The sequence below is a fragment of the Microtus pennsylvanicus genome, chromosome 11, assembly GCF_037038515.1.
Source record: "Microtus pennsylvanicus isolate mMicPen1 chromosome 11, mMicPen1.hap1, whole genome shotgun sequence".
Lineage (NCBI taxonomy): Eukaryota > Metazoa > Chordata > Mammalia > Rodentia > Cricetidae > Microtus > Microtus pennsylvanicus.
This window is the reverse complement of record NC_134589.1, coordinates 16139111-16161611: the sequence shown is the minus strand read 5'-3', so window position 1 is coordinate 16161611 and position 22501 is coordinate 16139111. Positions and strand designations below refer to the sequence as shown.

The 22501-nt window shown below is 37.4% G+C and overlaps 1 protein-coding gene and 1 non-coding gene across 13 annotated transcripts in view; one reads left to right on the top strand and one right to left on the bottom strand.

The window, feature by feature from the left end:
* Tanc2 (tetratricopeptide repeat, ankyrin repeat and coiled-coil containing 2) overlaps window positions 1-22501 on the top strand; it is a 299825-nt gene that overhangs the window by 135559 nt on the left and 141765 nt on the right. For 7 of the 12 annotated variants that reach the window (XM_075990388.1, XM_075990390.1, XM_075990387.1 and 4 more), the window contains one exon: window positions 7629-7739. The exons of the other annotated variants lie outside the window; for them this stretch is intronic. In XM_075990388.1, the coding sequence (XP_075846503.1) occupies window positions 7629-7739 (111 nt within the window). The remainder of the gene's footprint in view (window positions 1-7628; window positions 7740-22501) is intronic. 12 annotated transcript variants of the gene reach the window in all.
* Window positions 15442-15543, bottom strand: LOC142832015 (U6 spliceosomal RNA). Its single transcript, XR_012907114.1, has one exon. It is a non-coding gene; the product is annotated as a U6 spliceosomal RNA (small nuclear RNA).

Genomic DNA, 22501 nt, shown 5'->3' with positions numbered 1-22501 from the left:
TGCGTATATATATATATATATATATATATATATATATATATATATATACATGCATATATGAGTATTTTGCCTGTTTGTGTGCCATACATACACACATCTCCTTGGGTCAGTGTTATGGACAATTGTGAACTGATATGTAGGTGTTGGGAAACAAACCTGGATCCCTTAAATGCTGACTCATCTCTTCAGTCCCCTAGAAATCTTAAGTTTTAAATTATTTGCCATTATAGTATAACCTAAGGCTGTGAAATATTGTGTGTGTACTCTGGATTGAGTCTGCCTGGATTTGCCTCTTGACTAACACAAATCCATGCTGTTTGGGGGCAATCCTTAACACCTCTGTGCCTCTTTTCTTTCTTCTTTTTGTCTTCAAGAGATAGGTAATACCTGTTGCCTCTTCAATAGCTTATTATAAAGATTAAGTGAATAAATTTTTTTAACAGTTTGAATTATAAGAAATATGTGTAATCTATGTTTTGTTTCCTTATAAGGCAGAAACAGTATTTATCCTCTATTCTATCTTCAGTCTGTAATCCCATGCCTGGCATATTGTAGTCCCAAGATCTCTCATGAACGCTTGTTGAGTAGATCAATAAAACATACTGAGATTGCTTGGTGCTTCAGTAATAGTCTCTATTTCAGTTCCTGTATCTGAGCAGGCCAAAGCAGATAATCTAATTGTAATGGGAAGAGCATTTCCTCACTAAGGTTTTATTAAAGTGAGAGCTTGAGGCTGCATGACTCACCATTTTATTATCGACTGATCAGATTTGTGATGATAAACTCTTTTAAACTGAGGCTGGTTTGTGCCATATGAGTCACACTCCTCATCCCAGTTCTTAGGAGTCACTGACCACAGTATAGTCCTAGAAAAGAGAGAATTAGTTTGTTTTATGTCAAGTTTGATCTGCTCTCAAAATGTGTTACTGAAAATTGCTCTGGTGTCTAAGATACAGCTCACCTGCGCTGAGGTGGAGGCGCACTGACCTCACGACTGCCACATGATTGATTAAGTGCCCCAAAAGGACAGACTTAGTTTGCCAACAAGGAAAATAAAATTGGTTGTTGTTTTTCTTGTATTCCCCATTAGATAAGTATTATCTGTTATGTAGTGGAATTCTTGACATCTCTCACCACTTTGGAGATAAGGTTTTGCTTTAGTGAGCAGTTTTTGTAGATAACGGTAATGCTTAGTCTACTTAGATTACAGTATTGTCTGTGCGTACAATGTGACGTTGAACTATAAGTTAGCTCTTATATGTCTAACTTTTTAACAATTTTGATTAAGTGTATATAAATTTTCCTAGGTTATATCTTAGATTTTGGAAAACCTGCAGTGGTTTTGTTTTTGATACTTCTCAGATGGTGTACTGTTGAGAGAGTAACGGAGATAGAAGTGTGCTGCAGCGTAAACTCTCTGTTGCGGCAATCGAGTCCTGTTTAGTATTTCTTCACTGTTTGGGTTGTTGCTCCTTCCAGTTACTGGCACTGGCTCTGGTTTTCATTGTTTCTTATTTTTTATTCACTTGTTTGTTGCTGCCACGAGCTGAATTCAGGGCCTGTGTACACCGTGTACATGCTTTGCAAACTGAGCCATGTTCCCAACACCACAGGATTTTCTCCTGGCTACTCCTTTCTAAATCTAAACTTTGACAATGGATGCATCAGTTATTCTTCTCACTGCTGTGGCAGAATGCCTAACAAAAGCATGTTATGGAAGGAAGGGTTTGTACTTAGGGATTGAGTGCAGTTCACAGCAGCAGCAGAATGAGTCAGCTGGGTATTACTGTGTCATGGTGAGGAAGCACTGAGCAGTGAATGCTCATCCTTAGTTTAGCCTTTTTTCTTTTTATTCTATATGGGACCCCCAACCCATGGGATGGTGCTGCCTATATTAAGGGTGGGTCTTCCTTCATTAGTTAAATATCTCTAGAGATGCCCTTAATAAAGACACCCAGAAGTATGTCTCCTACGTGATACCAAATCTGGTCAATATAACTATAAAAATTAACCCTCACACCTGGTAACATCTGAGTCCAATTTACACTGAGGATAACCCTGTCCTAGACACTGTGGCTTCAAGCTTCCAGTTTTAGAAGCTTTCTTTACTGACATTTATCTAACTGCTTCCAGAATTAATTCTTTCTGTTCCCTTTGTGATAGCTAGAGACTGTTACCAGGACTAGGAGGCAACAGTGAACAGTCTGTTCACAATTTATTCACACCAGGTCTTTTATTATATTTTATATAATGTGCATAAGAATAACTGTCTCTTAAAGATAGATTTCACCAAATCATGTTCCAGGTTCTTAACACTGTGCCGCATATAATCAACCCTAAGTATTACATATATTTATACCATTAGTATATGACGACAGTTAGATAAAGGAAATTTAAGTGATTTTTATGGCTGCTTTCAAATTTGCTTTATAGCCCTGACTGGCCTCAGACTCTGTCCTCCTGCCTCAGTTTGATGCCAGTTTTATGAAACTGATTTTATTTTTTACCTCTGTAGCTTTTGTTGTTCCATACTTGTACACAATTGTTCAGTTTTATTTTTTTCCATGCATCCAGTGAGATACATTAGTTAATGAAAGGACAGGACTTACTAACTTTAGACAGTGACTAAAACTAGAAATTTGAGGTTGCTTTTTTAGCTTCCCCCTGCCTCCTCCTCCTCTTTTTTTTTTTTTTTTTTTTTTTTTTTTTTTTTTTTTTTTGGTTTTTTGAGACAAGAGTTTCTCTTGGTAACAGTCCTAGTTGTTCTGAAACTAGCTATTGTAGACCAGGCTGGCCTTGAAGTTGATCAGCCTGCTCTTACTCCCAAATGCTGGGATTAAAGGCATGCACCACCACCACCACTAGGCTTATCTTTCATTCTTTACTGTGTTATGCAACATGACTGCTGTCTTCATTCTCCTCCTGGATTCCACGCACACACACACACACACACACACACACACACACACATCTTCAAATTGTAACAGTGAACAGAGCAGTGCATTTATTCAGTTCAAAATAAAGGAGATGTGTGAAACCCTAGCAAATACATCTAAGCCAAGTTGGTGCCTACTCTTTATATGTTACCTCTCTTATCACATTACCCACTGTTTCGTGGTTTTATGCAACCCTTGTTCCTACTCCTGTACCGTCCTCCCTGGCATAGTGCTCATCTTGTTCTCTGGCTGTTTTCCTCCCATGGTTTACTTTCTAGCAGAGAAAGCAATTCAGCTTCAGACACTGTTTTTCTTGTCTACCAATCATCTACTTATCCTTTTTCCTGTTCCCTGCCAAGATGATACCAGAGCTTCAGAGACTGAAAAACAACTTGCCCTCTTATAGGACTGGTAATTTCTGACTAAGATCCTAAGGTCAGAGAAATGTGATTCTTGACCCAGGGTTAGAATTACTCAGTGTTCTTTGGTGTGAATTTCCTATTGTGACTAGTGACAACTGCACATTCCAAAACAAGCCAGAAAGTTACTGACATTCACACTTAATCCTTAAAAATGTTTCCGTAGTCATTTCCGCCCTGGGACAAAATAACATTTGCTTTTAATATATTAATTTTGAAAAGTTTTAATTGACACATAATAGTTGTATTTGTAGAATATTCTATAATATTTTCCTACTTATATACAGTATGTAGCAATCAAATCAGGGTAATTGGACTATCATCGTTACCTAGTATTGTGATTATTCAAAGTCCTACTACTTTGGAATACATAGTTGCAATCAGTTATTCTTCTAACCCATCTGTGTGCATGTGTTACTATATTGTGCGAATGTATGTACAAGTACACTTTTTTTTTCTTTTTTCTTTTTTTTTTTTATTGATAAAAGAATAAAGGAAAAAAAAAAACAAATTTCCACCTCCTCCCAGCCTCCCCTTTCCCTCCCCCTCCTCCCACTCTTCTCCCCCTCCTCCCACCCCTCTCCCCTTCTCCCCACTCCTCTCCCCCTCCCTCTCCATTCCAAAGAGCAGTCAGGGTTCCCTGCCCTGTGGTAAGTCCTAGGTCCTCCCTCCTCCGTCCATATCTAGGAAGGTGAACATCCAAACTGGCTAGGCTCCCACAAAGCCAGTACATTAAGTAGGATCAAAACCCCGTGCCATTGTCCTTGGCTTCTCATCAGCCCTCATTGTTCGCCATGTTCAGAGAGTCCGGTTTCAACCCATGCTTTTTCAGTCACAGTCCAGCTGGCCTTGGTGAGCTCCCAGTAGATCAGCTCCACTGTCTCAGTGGGTGGGTGCACCCCTCGTGTTCCCGACTTCTTTGCTCATGTTCTCCCTCCTTCTGCTCCTCATTGGGACCTTGGGAGCTCAGTCCAGTGCTCCAGTGTGGGTCTCCATCCATCACCAGATGAAGGTTCTATGGTGATATGCAAGATATTCATCAGTAATGCTATAGGATAGAGTCATTTCAGGTTCCCTATCCTCAGCTGCCCAAGGAACTAACTGGGGACATCGCCTTGGGCTCCTGGGAGCCACTCTAGGTTCAAGTCTCTTGCCAACCCTTAACTAAGAATTGTGCTTCCGTGCTCCCCTATCCAACCTTCCTTTATCCCAATCACCCTTTTTCCCCAAGTTCCCCCCATCCTCCCCTTCTCCCTTTTCTCTCCCCATCTCCAACAAAATACCTGTTTTGACTTTTTGTTTTATTTTTACCTATCCAATCCTATCGAATCAAATCAGTTTTCACTTGTTTTGTTTTTGATCAAGTAAACACTTTTGATGTACATCCCTCTTATGAATTATAATGATGCTAGGTAGCATTTTTTCTTTTTTGCAAAGAAATCAATGTAAATGAAGACTTTCAAGGACAATATCATGCGCTATCTTTGACTTGTCGTTTTTTGTTTTTTATATGGTGGTGTTATGACTGTTGAGCATCCTGTCTTTTCTGTGATTATGCATACTTTGCTTTGCTGGCTTACAGATAACAGTAGCTATTAATTACTTGGCTCTGATCACCATTATCTTATATAATACTTTAGCCAGGCAAAGCACCACACACCTGCCGTCTCAGAACTCTGATGACAGAGGCAGAAGGATCACTGCAAGTTTAAAGTCAGCCTAATCCAAATGGTGAGTTCTAGGTCAGCAAGAGCTACAGAATGGGACCTTGACTCAGTCAAACCAATAATTTAATCCCCTTATTAGACAAATGAAGTAATGATGAAGGTAGATAGTAGAATTAATTAAATATCTACTGAATAAAGGTACAAAGAAAAACAAATAAAATATCCATTGTGAACTTTAAAGATAGCCTCAATTTCAATTCCCTGAGAAGGAAAACAAGTCAGAATGACATTGGGCTCCACAGATCTGATAACTCTGCTTGCTGTAAAAGTACGTATTTTAGAAATAGGTTTCATTTTTTTCCTCTTCCACAACCAATGCAAATTCTGGCTTATACCATTGTCCACATCTCTTTTGTAGTCTTCAGCAATTTGCGTTTTTTTGTATTTTCTAAGACCATGGTCTTTCCCCTTGACTCCATCCCATAATTCTCAAACATGCTTCATTCCTCCCTCAAGTTCTCCTGTTGTCCTCAGTTCCTTTCTCACATCTCTACCCTAAGGTACTGGTTCCTGTCCATTACTCAAAAACATATTTTCAGACTTTTTTTATACATATAAAGTCCCTTAATGAGGGACTAGTACTGTCTTTGTCAGAACTCAGCAGGTATAATGATTATTCTAAGGCTAGGACTGTGAATTAATAAAATCCTAAAGAAGGACTGAAGAGCTTGAAGAATAAAATTATTGCCCGAAGAGATGGCTCAGCAGTTAAGAGTTTCTTCTGAAACCATGAGAACCAGACATTGTTATGACAAGCATCATCCCACAAATGCCTCTAACCTTAAAGAAACAGACCCAGTACCCTTTTCTGGCCGGTGCTACGTCTACGGGTATACCCACCCACTTATGTACATATGCACACATTAATTTTTCTTCATAAAGAAATACCAAATCAAATGTTATTTTTTTAATCAGTTGGTGGGGATATAATGAGATTTGGGTGTTTCTTACTAATCACATGCATATAACTTGCAAGATCTTCATTTCTGACAATGATTTAACAAAAACAGGCTTAAATATTGCACTTATAGTAGAGGAGAGAATTTTGCTTTTCCAAAACTTACTTTTGGTTAAGAACCATACTATTAACACTATTAGTGTCTCACTTATATTCCCATGGAGACAATGACAGGCTTTATGTTGTGTTTTTAGCATATAATTCTAGTTTATGTACATACACTAAAATTTAAATTGTGAATTTGTTGTCTATTAAAAAACATCTTTCATTCTTTCATAATTGATAGTTTTTGGCCTCCAAAAATAATAAAGGAGAATTTTAGTCATTTTAATGACCAGGACTTTTTACAGCAACTTTTTTATAGCATCTTTTAGGATTAACTTTGGATCCCTTAGGGGATCAGTAATGGATAAGGATTTTGAAGTACATGAAGAAACTGTTGAAGAAAAGTTCACACATCTTAAGACACCTGTAGCTATGTGGCTAGTAATGTATTCACGTAAATTCTACATCCAATTGATCCTTTCTAGTGCTGTGCTAAACAACTTCATCTTACTGTAATGTAATTTAATTCAGTTTGTAAAATATCAAAGTAGTTCATCTAATTATTTCTTTTAAGATACTGAGCTGATTTTTTAAAAGATGCTTTACTGAGCATTTGATGTAAATCAATAATGCACTTAATCACCCACACATACACAAAGTCACTAAATAATATTTATATGCCCAGATGGGCAAAGTGGTACACACCTGTAATCCAAGCTATTGGGATCCTGATTTCAGGGCTAGTGTGGGCTATATGATAAGACCCTGTCACAAGGAATTTGAATATGAATTTTCAGTAAGTACAACTTCAAGTTTATGAATATACTAATATAATAAATTATTTTTGTGGCATGGAATATTCCTATTCTATAGGTTTCATGATTAAATATGTAATATCTCTTTAGCATCAGTGTCAAATTGGCATGAACTACTTTGTATTTTAGTATCCTAGCATTGTTGACTTCCTATATTAATAGCTAAGCAGTTAAATAATTGATTTTCTTATTAAACTACATCAATATTTAATCACGTTTTTAGTACTTACCATGGCTGGGTATCAGAGTAATTCTTTCTGGCTAAACTTTTTATTGTAGTTGTAATTAAACCCTAAAATTTCTTTCAGTGCTTTCCTTAGTTAATATTTTTGTATTTTATGACACAGAAAGCAAAGATAAGAAAATTCTTTCTTTATAAAGAGAGGAAGTAACCAAAGGTAGTGAACAATTAGCTCAAAGTTTTGGATATTAGATTTTAGCTTTTCCCATTTTCAGTGACTTTTAAACATGACCCATCTCCTGTACGAGGAATGCAGTTAATTTTTTTTTTTCTGGCACAAAACCTAGGGTAACCTGATCTGAGTCTGACAGAGTGTGTCGTTCATTTAAGTGCTTCCATCTGTTGCCTGCTGCTCCCCTTACTCATGACCCCTCTGTGTTTCTCTCTTTCCCTTTCCTTTTCCCTTTCCCTCTGTTCCTCTTTCCTTTTTCTCACCCCTCTTCTTTTCTACTTTCCTCTCTTTCCTCCTTTCTCTTTTTGTCCTTAGCCCCTCTGAGGAAGGCAAAGTTTGTTGAGAGCCCACGAATTCCAGAGTCCGAGCTTGGCTCCCCAACTCTCACTTCAGCTCAGAAACTGGACGTGGATGCATACTGCCCTGGTAAGCATGCATGCAGTGTCTGCTTTGGAAAAGGGAGATTTGCGCCAGGCCCACCGAGCAGAGCAGTGCTCTGCATGTATACTTCTCATAAAAACATATTATTTCTTGTGTCTTAGCATCTATTCTCCTAAAAGAGCATAGGGTTTTACTGTACATCTTGTTTTGTTATTGGTGAAAGTAAGTATTAAGAACCGTTTCAAGGATAAATTGCAAAATAATTTTGGCAATGAAATTTCAGGATTATTTTTGTGATTTGAAATAATTGAAGACACGTTATTTTGGCCATGTACTGATGGGAATGTTAAAAATTTGTATAGACTATTCATTCAGTACTGTACCTTTTAAGCGTGACATGTGCCTAATTGCTGCTGGAATTTTGGATAGCTGCAGAAACACTTTAGATATTAGAAACATTAAACTTGAATTAGATACCTGAGTTTGACTCGTTTTGGACATTCACTTTATAGATAACCTCTTCCTGTGAATGGCCTGCAAACACATGTGGGCTTTGCTAAAACTGTTCTTGTTTGGGAGCCAAACTGAGACAGACTCATTATCAGTGCTTAAATTCTTTCAGACTTCAGTGAGTTGCCTAGCAACACCCTTTACACTCTCTCTAAAGTGAGTCTATAGAATTGTGTCAGAAACATTCACAGCTCTAGCTGAAAATACAGATCAGAACAGTAGTAACGAACCTTGAGATACTTGTTTTTAGGTCTTTTGTTTATTCCTGCTCTTTAAAATTAATGTTAAACCACTGTGGAAAAAAAGTAAAGAGTACATATTTCCTCCACTTGGAGTGAGAGGACAGAATGATTCTACTTCTAAAGAGGTATCATAGTCTGATTTGAAATATCAGGGTTCTAGATCTCTGAGGCAAGCTAGGACAAGTTTAAGTAAAACCGTAGAAGAAAACTTGGGCCACACCCAGATAAGTAAAGTATATTTGACTTTATGAATCCATTTTGAATATTGAAAAACCTTGGGGATTTTATTCTTAGACTGTTCTTTGTTAAGTCAGTAATAGTTTTGTATTAGAAATCAGTTTCTTTGCTTCCCAAAGCAACAACAGCTCTTTGGATAGCACTGTATAGGTTCTTTGTCCCATGTTGAGGTGCACTTTGTAGCAAATGGCGTATTGTACTTTATACTTATTTGTAAACTTCGGTGTTATAGCATAAAATAAATGCTGAATTCTCTACTGCATTTCCTAAATGCCCCCTCTTGACACTCTTTCCACTCAGTACTTTTTTCCCCCTCTCTTCTCATCTCTTTTTACCCTCCTTCCCTTCCTCATTTTGCTCCAATCCTATGAGTGAGGGCTCTAACACAGGTTCTCACACAAGCTAAGCAAACCCTCTACCCCTCAGCTATACTGCTATCCCTCTAGAGGCTTTTCCTTTTCTAGATTCACAAGTCAGAATGACTGTCAGGGGAGCCTAATCTCCTTAGCACCTTATTAATTATGTTACTGATCTAATGTAGCTGTTGTTCTGGTCATGACGCAGAGTAGCTGTGACCTGTGAGTGACTGTGCTAAATCACTCTAGGCAGTCTTAGCAATGTGATTATGTATGCATATTTTCCTCAAGCATGACTTCTTTGTTGGTAGAATCAAACTTGAGTTAAGGTCTTTAGAACACCAGAAAGAATCAGCGATGCCAGAATGATTGTTTAAATGCTTTGTAGGCCTTCCTTTTACAATCCTAAACAGATTGATAGTATAGAAACTTTGTACCAGTTTGTGCTTTTATAATGTTTTTAGTTCCTCTAAAAAGTAAGTTTTCTTTTGAGATGAGAATGTAACCTGAGACTTGAATATAGTATTTTTAGGTAGTATCAAGAATTAGCAGTAAATAAAATGAATTAATGAGTATGCAACAGACAAACCTGAGACTTAGAGAAGGCTACCCCAGAGTACAATGCGTTGTCATACTGACTCCACTGATTGAAAGGCTTCAGAAGCTGCCTTAGATCTGAGATCTCCCTGCCCTCCTGCCCTCCTATCCTACCTTGTTTTTCCTCCCCTGAAGCAGCAGGGGCACAGACTTTCTCTGAAGTTGCATTACCTGCCTAAAGATAGACTCTCTGACAAAAGGAGCACAGTTGTTAGCAGTCTTCTCCCAGGGAACCTCACCAGCAGGAAGAGTGACTGTCACAGCAAAGGAGACTGAAGATTGACACCATGCCTAGGAGTCAACTAAACTTTGTCACAGGATTTCATTTATTCTTCTGCAAGTCTGCTTATCTTTTAAAAAAATAATTTACTGTCCTTAAATTGTCCACATCATCTCTCTTCTGTGAAGAGGACCTATAAACATAGTGATGTTCCTGGGCATCTTGATACTTCTTTGCTGCCTAGGATGCATTCAATACATTTGCCTGCCTTTTCTATTGGCCTGTCTACTGTTAGCCTATTTCATAAATTCAGTTATCAGAACTTTAGAAAATAGAAAGAAGGGGATATTTTTTCTACTTCTACAAAACAAGTAGCAAATCCATGGGCTTTGTAATTGTTAATGTAAGATGTGGGGTTAGTGAAGGTCTTTTCACATTCTGTAGGCTGCTGTTTTGTCTTGTTGACTGTGCCCTTTGTTTTACAGAAGCCTCTCAGTTTCAGAAGGTCCCATTTATTAATTGCTGTTCTCAGTGTTTGTGCTACTGGGTTTATATTTAGGACGTGGTATCCTATACCAATGAGTTTAAGTGTACTTCCCACTTTCTCTTCTGTAAGATTCAGTGTGGTTAGTTTTATGTTGAAGTCTTTGATTCATTTGGATTTGAGTTTTGTGCATGGCAATAGACATGGATCTATTTTCATTCTTCTACATGTTGATATATAGTTATGCCAGCACAATTTGTTGAGTATGTTTTCTTTTTCCCTTTTATATTTTTTGCTTCTTTGTCAAAAATCAGGAGTTTGTAGGTGTGTGGATTGATATCCAAGTCTTCAATATGATTCCATTGGTCCTCCTATCTGTTTTTATGCCAATATCAGGCTGTTTTTCATTACTGTAACTCTGTAGTAGAGCTTGAAGTCAGGTATTGTGATGCCTCCAGAAGTTCTTTTATTATACTGGGTTGTTTTGGATATCCTGGGTTTTTTGCTTTGGAACTACTTCTTGTAGGACAGGCTGGCCTCAGACTCACAGAGATCTGAGTGCTAGGATTAAAGGCATGTGCCACCACCCCCCAGGAATTACATGTCACTTTAATGCCCCATTCTTGGACCCCATATATTAGTGAGTAAAATCTTGGGTTTTAGAGTCAGACCTGGATTTAATATCTTTTTCTTTTTGACAGGGGAGACAGGTACAGGGAATTAAATGAAGGGCTACGTTGAGCTAAATCCCCAACTTAACTGGATTTAATTTCTGACTCTCTTTCTGCTAGGTGTGTAGTGCTCTACTTTCACACATACCAAAAAGAGGAAAAAAGGTTTTGAGTATATTACCATAATTCCAGCCCTCAAGAGGCTAAGGCAAGATTATTAAAAGTTTGATCATCTGGGCCATACTGTGAATTTGGGCCTAGTCTAGCTTACATACTAAAATGTGCCTTAAAAACAGTAGGTCTAGACATACTCATTCTGAGACCAGAGTTGAAAGGACCAGAGAAACCACTTGTTTATTAGTCAATCACCAGAGCACAAGTTCATAATAATTCTATTATCTAGGTAAAGCTATGTGCCTGAGTCCCAAGAAATCCTGTAGAAAGGCGTAAACTTAGAGTGTCTCCATGAATATACCCCCAGTTTCAACAGTTACAGTATTTTCACTCTGACTCCGTTTGTTCCTCTGCCTCATCTTTAGTTGTGGCCAAGGGAACTAAATGTGGGGTGATGCCTTAATACCAGCTGCTCTGTGAGTGGGGAGGTACCAGAGTCCCTGCCTCTCATTTTTGCTGATTTGTGCATTTAGGAGCTATTTTTGCAAGAACATGGAAAAGCTCTTGTACTTTCTCAATACTTTGTGTGAGTTACTTATTTTTTAGTATTCCAAAAAGGAGAACTTCAACAAATTGTTTAAGAACTAAGAAATGGAAATATAATCACGTTTGTTTTGGTAGTTGGGTCAAGATGTTTTTTTTATACCTCTGTTAGAAAGAACACAGAGATTCATTTAGTATTACCACAAAGAGATTTCATATTTAAATCGATGAGAAATCAGTAGTTTGTAATGAATGGATTGTGTAAACGGCATAGCACATGCTAAGAGAATGCTGAGAATTAAGAAAAAAATGAAAGACAAAACATTTCATTATTTGTATGCAGCCATTATGTTAGGATAAAGATTAGAGGTTTAAATGATTTTCTATTAGGTATTTGCCTCTTTGAAAAATAATCATTATTTTCTCCCTGGGTATTGCCTACTTGAAGCAGAAGGTACTTTTACAGGTGATGTATACCTGCTGAGTAGAGAATTGGTACCTTTAAAAGTAAAGGCTCATAAAATGTCTTCTGAAATATTCACTAGCTCTTTTAAAGCAGCTTAATTTTTTTGCTTGTGTTATATTTATCACAGAACTTAATTTTCTGTGATTTAAATTGCATTTCATTTCTCCCATGGTTATGGAATGGTGCCCATGTTTCATAAGTGTATATCTAACACCTAACACGGTGCTGGACAGCCAAAATTCTCAGTAGAAAAAAATTTTTTTAAGTCAGTAAGTATTTTCCCATATTGTCTAATATCAAATAACTGCAGTGTATTCTGTTAAAGAGAAAAATAAATAATCATAGGAACAGGTATGGTGATGCATGCTTGTTATCCAGTACTTGGAAGGCTGAGTCAGGAGACTTGATGGGACTTTGAGGACAACCTGGGCTGTAAAAGACCCTGTTTCAAACAACCAAATATTTACCAATTGCATATTTTTTTTAAATCTCATATTTTAACATAGTAATGCAGTTGTTAAGAACATGGGCTCCCTAGATGGAGGTGGTGCGCATGCCTTTAATCCCAGCACTAGGGAGACAGACAGGTGGATCTCAGTGAGTTTGGGCCCAGCCTGATCTACACTAGTTCCAGGACAGGCTCCAAAGCTACTGAGAAAACCTGTCTTGGGGGTAAGGGGGGGGTCTTTAACCAGACAGCCTGTATTTAAAATATTAACAGTTGCTTTATTGACACTGAGCCCTTAGCAAGCAAGATCTTCATCTTTGCAGATTTTTCTACTTGTAAAATAGGATATTATGAGTATTAAATGATTTAATATATTTTATGAACATAGGGATTGATCAGCTAGTAGTGCCTTAGTAAACATTATGTTTAATGCTATTAACACTATCAGTAATGTGATATTGATTAGAAATAATCATTTTTAAAACATTAAATATTTTGTATGTAGTCAGTTTTTATCATAGGGTTTGACATTTGAGTTGAATTGTAAACTCAAGCAGAATTTCTATCCGAAAATTATTCTCTCTGCTCCTTTTTCTTCAGTCTACTATTCAACATCATACTCATTGAAGTATTAATTTCAGATATGACTCCTTCATCTTCCACCTTCCACTCTCCCAAGACAATTTTATTTATTTCTTCTCTATGCTTTTTAGTACCTCCTTTGATTTGTAAAATAGTTCTTATATACATGAGCTGCTTAACATAATCATTAGAAAAGTATGAGAAGAGGAGTTGGTAAGGTTGTTTGTGATTTGTTATTGCAATAGTATTGAATGTATTTTATACCCAATGGGAAAAACTTAACTAAACACATTATCTTTAATTTTTGAAAGAGGAAGGTTCATCTTTTATATCAAGTTTCCCAGAGGCCTGAGAGGTAAGATAGTAAGATCCAGAATACAACTGAAAATGTGTCTCTCAAAAGCTGAACCAAACTTAGGCCCTCTTACCAAATGAGTCATTTTCCAGCACCCCAGATGATATGTTTTAATACATTTTGTATATAATTTCCTCCAAGTCTTTAAAACAGAGATTTGCTTGCCACTGCCTCCTGAGTGCTGGAATTAAAGGCATGCTCCACCACCTCTTGGCTTGGAAGATCTAGACTTTTATGGTATTAAATTTGTTAATATTTAATTACTCTACTTCATTTGAACATTTAAATAGATATTGAATTTGAAATATTTACTTCCTTTTTCATAAGTTTCACTTCTTTCTTCAAAATAATTGTTCCATTCTGAAAGTCGGTGCCTGTGTCCTTAATTCATTGTTTGTGGATTTTTTTATTAACATTCAACATAAATACAGAAAAGTGTCTGAATGTAATTCTTTGTTCTGAAATCTTATGAAGTGAACACACTCCTATGTATTAGGTGCTACCAGACTTGAGATACAGAACCTTATCTGTTCTGTGCCCTTGTGTTCAGACGCTTTCCTCTGCCTCCTCCATGCTCTTACCTGTCTTTTGTTTGTTTCACTGCCTTTTTAGCTTTATATAAGTGAAGTCCTTTAGTGTGTATTCTTCATATTTTGCAAGGTGTTTTTATTGCTCTTATTTCATTTTCCATTATTTTTTATTGAAAAGAAAAAAAAATTTCCGCCTCCTCCCAGCCTCCCATTTCCTTCCCCCTCCACCCGCCCCTCTCCCCCTCCCCGCACTTTTCTCCTCCTCCCTCTCCAGTCCGAAGAGCAGTCAGGGTTCCCTGCCCCTTGGATAATCCAAGGTCCTCCCCACTCCATCCAGGTCTAGGAAGGTGAACATGCAAACTGGTTAGGCTCCCACAAAGCCAGAACATGAAGTAAGATCAAAACCCCGTGCCATTGTCCTTGGCTTCTCATCAGCCCTCATTGTCCGCCATGTTCAGAGAGTCCGGTTTTATCCCTTGCTTTTTCAGTCACAGACCAGCTTGCCTTGGTGAGCTCCCAATAGATCAGCTCCACTGTCTCAGTGGGTGGGTGCACCCCTCGTGGTCCTGACTTCCTTGCTCATGTTCTCCCTCCTTCTGCTCCCCATTGGGACCTTGGGAGCTCAGTCTGGTCCTCCAGTGTGGATCTCTGTCTCTATTTCCATCCATCGCCAGATGAAGGTTCTATGGTGATATGCAAGATATTCATCAGTACGGCTATAGGATAGGGTCATTTCAGGTTCCCTATCACCAGCTGCCCAAGGAACTAACTGGGGACATCGCCCGGGGCACCTGGGATCCACTCTAGGTTCGAGACTCTTGCCAACCCTAAGGTGGCTCCCTTAACTAAGATATGTGCTTCCCTGCGCCCCTATCCAACCCTCCTATATCCCAATCATCTGGTTTCCTCAAGTTCCCCCCCATCCTCCCCTTCTCACTTTTCTCACCCCCTCTCCCCTTACCCCCATCCCGCCCCACCCCCAAGATCCCAGTTTTATTTTTAGCATCTTGTTAACAAAATTTTCCAAAAAATGACACCTACCAGTCACGTGGCACTCACAGAATTGTTCATATGAACAAAATCTGAAATCAACTATCAATAATGATTGATGGTTGATTGTGAGTGCCACGTGACTGTTAGGTGTCATTTTTTGGAAAATATTGTTAACAGGATGCTAAAAATACAGGTGTTGAAGAATGTTATAAATTTTAAATTACATTTATTTAATGGAAAAAGCAGTGAGAAGTGTAGGTGGGCAGGTGTGTGGAAGCCATTTCTCAACTTTTGTTAGATTTTTTTTCATTGACTTGGGGTGCAGGGATTTATTTTCTGGATACAGGCCTCTGTTGGTTATATGAATTGCAGTTTTTTTAAATTCTGATGTCATTGTAAAAAAATATAGAACGCTTCTTGAATTTGTGTGTCATCCTTGAAATTGGATCATGCTCATCTCTGAATCATTACAAATTTAGTATATGTGCTGCCAAATTGCAGTTGTCTTTAGCCACTGTGTCGCTTGCCTTTTCCCTTTTACTAGTGTCTTATTTATAGACTTTACTCTGCCAGATTTTGCTTTGTTGTTGTTGCTTTTTGTGTATCAAGGAATTTTGGGGGCTGGAGAGTTGGCTCAGAAGTTAAGAACACTTACTACTCTTGTAGAAGACTTAGGTCAGTTCCCAGTACCCTCATCAGGTAGTTACCAGCCATCTGTCACTCTATTCCAGGGAAGCCAAAGCCCTCAGGATTCCACAGGCACCTGCACTCATGTGTAGATATCAGGGGGGACCGTGAAGGTGTCCATACAGGCAGTGTTCTGCTAAGAGATGAGAATGAAAATATGGTTCAAATTGATCAGACTTTGGAGAGTGTAATGCCAGCTAGTTCATTGTCAGTATATTTAAATCTTTGAAGAAAGAAATTGAAGAAGACACAAGAAAATAGAAAGATCTCCCATGCTCTTGGGTAGGTAGAATTAACATAGTAAAAATGACAATCTTACTAAAAGCAATCTACAGATTCAATGCAATGACCATCAAAATCCCAGTACAGTTCTTCACAGACCTAGAAAGAACAATACTAAACTTCATATGGAAAAGCAAAAAACCCAGGACAGCCAAAACAATCCTGTCCAATAAAGGATCTTCTGGAGGCATCACAATCTCTGACTTCAAGCTCTACTACAGAGTTACAGTAATGAAAAACAGCCTGATACTGGCATAAAAACAGATAGGAGGACCAATGGAATCATATTGAAGACTTGGATATCAATCCACACACCTACAAACTCCTGATTTTTGACAAAGAAGCAAAAAATATAAAAGGGAAAAAGAAAACATACTCAACAAATTGTGCTGGCATAACTATATATCAACATGTAGAAGAATGAAAATAGATCCATGTCTATTGCCATGCACAAAACTCAAATCCAAATGAATCAAAGACTTCAACATAAAACTAACCACACTGAATCTTACAGAAGAGAAAGTGGGAAGTACACTTAAACTCATTGGTATAGGACACCACGTCCTAAATATAAACCCAGCAGCACAAACACTGAGAACAGCAATTAATAAATGGGACCTTCTGAAACTGAGAGGCTTCTGTAAAACAAAGGGCACAGTCAACAAGACAAAACAGCAGCTTACAGAATGTGAAAAGACCTTCACCAACTCCACATTAGACAGGGGGCTGATCTCAAAAATATACAAAGAACTCAAGAAATTGGTCATCAATAGAACAAATAATCCGATAGAAAAATGGGGTACAGACCTAAACAGAGAACTCTCAACAGAGGAATCTAAAATGGTTGAAAGTCTCTTAAGAAAATGTTCAACATCCATAGTCATCAGAGAAATGCAAATCAAAACAACTCTGAGATTCCATCTTAGACCTGTAAGAATGGCCAAGATCAAAAACACTGATAACAGCTTGTTCTGGAGATGATGTGGGGTAAAGGGAATACTCCTCTGTTGCTGGTGGGAATGTAAACTAGTACAGCCCCTTTGGATATCAGTATGACGATTTCTCAGAAAATTAGGAAACAACTTACCTCAAGACCCAGTAATACCACTTTTGGGTATATACCCAAAGGATGCTTAATCGTACTATAAGGACATGTGCTCAACTATGTTCATAGCAGCTTTGTTTGTCATAGCCAGACCCTAGAAACAACCTAAATGCCCCTTGACTGAAGAATGGATAAGGAAAATATGGTACATTTACACAATGGAGTACTACAGAGAAGAAAAAATAACATCTTGAATTTTGCATGAAAATGGAGCTAAAAAACATTATTTTCAGAGAGGTAACCCAGACACAGAAAGACAATTATCACATGTACTCACTCATAAGTGGTTTTTAAACATAAAGCAAAGAAAACCAGCTTATAAATCACAATAATTCCACAGAACTTAGACAACAATGAGGACACTAAGAGAGACTTACGGGAAGTAGAAAAAGAGAAGATCTCCTGAGTAAATTGGGAGTGTGGTAATCATGGGATAGGGTGAAGGTTGGGGGAGGAAGAGGGGTACAGAGAATATATAGCTCAATAAAAACAATAAAAAAATAAATAAAACACAGTACAATTTGGGAAAAAGTTTCCAGGCAACAATCATTTCCAGGTCATCAGCTCAGTCCTGGTCCACCAATGTCCCTGGACTGGATCCGCTCCTGCTCCTGTGGAACTTGCTTTCTCAGGCCCACTCTGGCCTAGGTAGCTGGTTCAGTCCCCAGTCGTTCCCATTCCAGGTGCACAGTAACGCTTAAGGTGTGACTACATAGAAACTCCTTTACAAAGTACTTGTGGCCATAAGGGTAGGTTCTATAGGTAAAAGGCCTAGTGTGGTCTCTGACCAAGATAACAATAGAGGTCAGCGGGTTATAGAATATATGTGTTATTATAGTTGCTGAAATTAAAATACTATAAACAGTATGCTTGCTACTAGGTTACTTGTTTTACAGTGCAAGAGATCAAACACAGGGTCTTGGACACAATAGGCAAATGTTCTCTCACTATGTACACCCTTAGCGTTTCTTATTTCAACACTCATTAGTTACACCATTTCCTTCCAGCAAGACACTAAATCATGGTAATTGGAAGCCTGAATTTTGGAGTCAGAGTCTGAGTTCTAATGCTAGTTTTTCTTTGTGTGACTTTGAACTGATTATACTCCATATGCCTCCGTCTAATCGTATGTAAAGTGATAGTAATAATACCTATTTCATAAAGTTATAAAGATTAAGTAAAGTAGGCTGAATGTGGGGGTGGGGTACATGGCTGTGATTCTAGCACTCAAGAGGCTGCGGTAGGAAAATCATGAGTTCAAGGTCAGCCTGGGCTGTATAGTAAGACCCTGTCTCAAAACAACAAAATGGAGCTTCCTACACCCATAACGAGTGAAACAATCTGCTCTGTTTTATTAAGCCACTGAGATTATAGGGTTATTTGTTTAACACGTACTAGAAGTAGATGAGGGAAGAAGATAAGTCAAGACTGCTGGCATCTAATATTGTCTTCTTATAATCAAGAGATAGTGTCACATTTTTCATGAAGAAAGTAGTTGATCCAGGTACAGTGACATGTGCCTACTATTCCAGCATTCAGGACGCTAAGGCAGGAGGGTGTAAGGTCAAATTCAGCTTGGGCGATGGGGCAAAATACTGCCTAAAAATGATTTTTAATGATTAAGATTTGTAAAATGTTTAGAATATCAACTTGTGTATATTACGTATTTTAAGTGTGTCACTAAACACATCATGTAGTGATCCTTTTATTTCCATATAGATTATAGCCTTATCTCTTACATGTTTTGTAAATTTTAGTAAAACCTAGCAATAAAATTTTGTTTAGAAAATATTTGGTAATTATAGCCTTTTAGGAGAAAATGAAATGGAGTCTTGAATATCTAGAGACCTAGAATCTATGGTAAAAGTTGAGAATTAGTTTAATATATAGCAGAGAAAAGGGATTGTTTGTGAGCTGAAGGAGAACAATTTATCATTTTATTTAATCAGTAAACAGCAAGCTTCAGTCATTTGAAAGAATACTAGCACATAAATGCATGTTTACAGTATAAAAATAATTCTACCTATTATTTCTGTTCTGTTGAAAAGAAATTTATGGTGCCCATTGAAAGGAAAATAGATTCTCTGACGTAAATTCAATAATAGTTTTATCTAGATTTCTTCCACAGACAGAACTTTAGTTTAGTACTAGTATACAAAAAGATACATGCATCTCTTGTCTAATCCAGTTTGTGACCATAGGAGGGAAGTCAAGATAAATAAGAAACTGAATGTTAAAAACCAAAACTTTTCTTAGCATTTGAAGTATTTAAATGTTTAATACTGATTATCATAAATTATAAAAAAACTTTTGTATCCTGGTGACAAACCATATGACACTATAACTAAAGTTTGCTGTAATAGAAAGATATAAAAAGCATTCTAAAATACTACATAGGATTTGTGTATGGTTTCTTACAAAGTGAGAGTTGCTTGCATCTGAACCAAAAAAATATCATTAAAATATCATTAAAAAATTCCATATCACATTTATAATGAATCATTTTAAGCTCCCTGGTTCAGTTTTGATTGATTAAAAAAAATCTTCTTAGGAATGAGTAGTATAAGGTGGGGGCAGGGGGATGGTCCCCATGGATGGCACTATTTTCTCTTCAGCATCTCTCAGTGGAAAAGATAATTCAATAGTGGCCATTAAAATGCCACTCAATCTAGACTGGAAACCCAAAAGGCTAATTGTATGGAAAAATGTGACATTCTTTAAGCAAGAGGGCTAAAATGAATAGCAGAGATCAGGAATTTTAAGAATCTAAATTTCAGGGCAAAAAATGAGCCATGGTTTCCTTTTGAAGTAATAAAAATATTCTAAAATCAGATTGTGGTGATGGTGGTTTACCTTTATGAATAAACTGAGAGCCACTGCATTATATAATCACTGAAGTAAAATTTACAGTATATGAATTCTGTCTCATTTGGGATAGAAGATGAAGTGGTGGTGACTGAAGCTCCTTAGCTTAGAGTAGGAGCACAGCCAGTATAAGAACGTTTGTGTACAGGGTCACCTTAGGTAACAGTTAAATGTGTTACCTGGAGGGAAAACAGACTAAGGACAGAGGCCACTTTGTTAATATTATAGGAAGAGAATTATATCTTATGAACTAACCCTAAGGATGTATTGAGTTAAAATTAGAGTTGTCACTGAGGACTCTGTGTGTGTAGGTTTACAAACAAAAATGGAAATGTATATGTATAAACAATGTGTATATACTTAAGGAAATAATATGTGTGTAGGTATATATATTTGCACATATATGTACATATAAATACTACTTTACAAATTTATGTGTATATGAATACAATGTAATTGCTCATTGAGCAGGTCCTGGAGGAAGTGATACCCCAATAACAATTGACATACCTAGTATATAGCTGTTATACCTTCTTTTTTCTCTAAGAAGAACAAAGGCCTCTGAAGAGCTTTTCTGATTCTGTAACTGAGACAGAAAAAATACCAGATGAGCCTACAAAATCATGCACCATAGAGCTATGTCCAAAACATGGCAAGAATGTGTTAAAAGGCCATAAGAACCAAATTTAAGAAGCTTGCTTACCCTGGCTAAGTATAAAATGATTTAAACTAAATACTGATAGTAACCAATTATAACCCAGTATGTAAGATAGGAATCAGTGAAATGGATGGGTCGGTGGGTGGGTGGGTGGATGGATGAATGGATGGATGGAGAAGAATCACTATTTGAAAACATTGATAGTAATCCAACCAGGGAATGTTAATACTCCAAATAGAAAAATTTATTAAAGAAATGTCAGACAAGTATCTATTTATACATCACTATTCATACTATTCACTGTAGCTAAAAGCTGAAAACAACTATCCAGATGTCCAACAACAGATGAACGAATGAATACTGTTGAAAAGGAATGCCATTCTAAAACATGTTACAGCACAAAGAACCTTGAACCCATTATATAAAGTGATATAAGCCAGAATCCAAAGAGTAAAATACTGTATGATTCTATTTACACAGGGTGCTTAGAATAGGCAAATTCATCAAGGAAGAAAGTAGACTAACAGTCACTAGGGGCTGGTAAGAGGAGGAGGACAGGGAGAAATATCACTGTTTAATGCAGCTGTATTTCTTGGGGGCAATGAAAAGTTCTAAAAGTGGATAGTGACTGTGGTTACACAACACTGTATATCTACTTAAGGTAGAAGAATTTCAGCCTAAAAACAGCCTAAAGGAAATTCCATATATGTGGAATTATTGTATGTATATGTGTGTATGTGTCTATATGTAACAAAATATATTAATAAATGAAGCATTATATAATTCCATCAAAATGCTTATTAACTACAAGGGGGGAATATAATTTTGAAACAGAAAATTCTGGTACACACTGGCATGACCAAGTGCTCCAAATTAACAAAGCAAAACTTTTTTGACATTTCTGGATAAACTCAGAAGATAAATTGGAGAACATTGCACTAAATACCTAGACTGTAAGCCTTATAAGAGTCAAGGTCATGGCAGTTAACAGTAAAGTTCTGTTTCTTAGTTTGAAAATGATGGGATAACTAAGTGAGTTGTGTAACGCTGCAATGCTGCCTTCTAATCTAGAGCACGTCACCAAGGATTCAAACTTGGTTCAGCCTGGGGCTGAGGTCATAGTAATGGGAAAGGTCAGGATACTGATTTCTGGCCTGTGAGTTATACAAAAGAATGTGTTTATAGAAAATGGTCAGCTATGGAGGATAAGGAGAATTCTACGTTTTATATGGCTGGGGGGGGGCAGAAATTCTTTGTACTATTTTGAAACTTTATCAAAAGTTTAAATTACTTCAGCCTATAAAAGGAGTACTTACACAAACTCTTTAAAAAGAGAAACCATCTAAAGAACTTGAAGATGGAGCTGTTGCAACTAAAACATAGATCCAAGAATGAGACTGTTTGAAAGCTACTGGTCAAATAACAGGGACCATTAACATGTTACAGTGTTACATGTAACCTTTACATATTACCATGCTGCAAAAACATTTCTTCAATTCAAGTATTTTCATACATAGATTGAGAATAGTCTCAATAGATTGTGAAAATTACAATCTTTAAAAGTAGGGAAATCAAGGGCTTGGGAGAGGGTTCAGTTATTAAAGTGTTTGCGATGCAAGCCGGCAGACTCGAGCCCAATCTCCCACCCACATAAAACCTGTCATGGTGGCACATGATTGTAATCCCAGTACTGGGGTGGTAGAGACAGGCAGATCTCTAGGACTAACTGGCCAGCCCTTCCCAGCCAATCTTCCCTGGGAAAGTGAAAGACCAGCATCTCAGAAACAAGGTAAATGCTGCTCAGGAACAACACTGAGGCTTACCTCTGACCTCTACACACACAAGCATATGTGCACTCATGC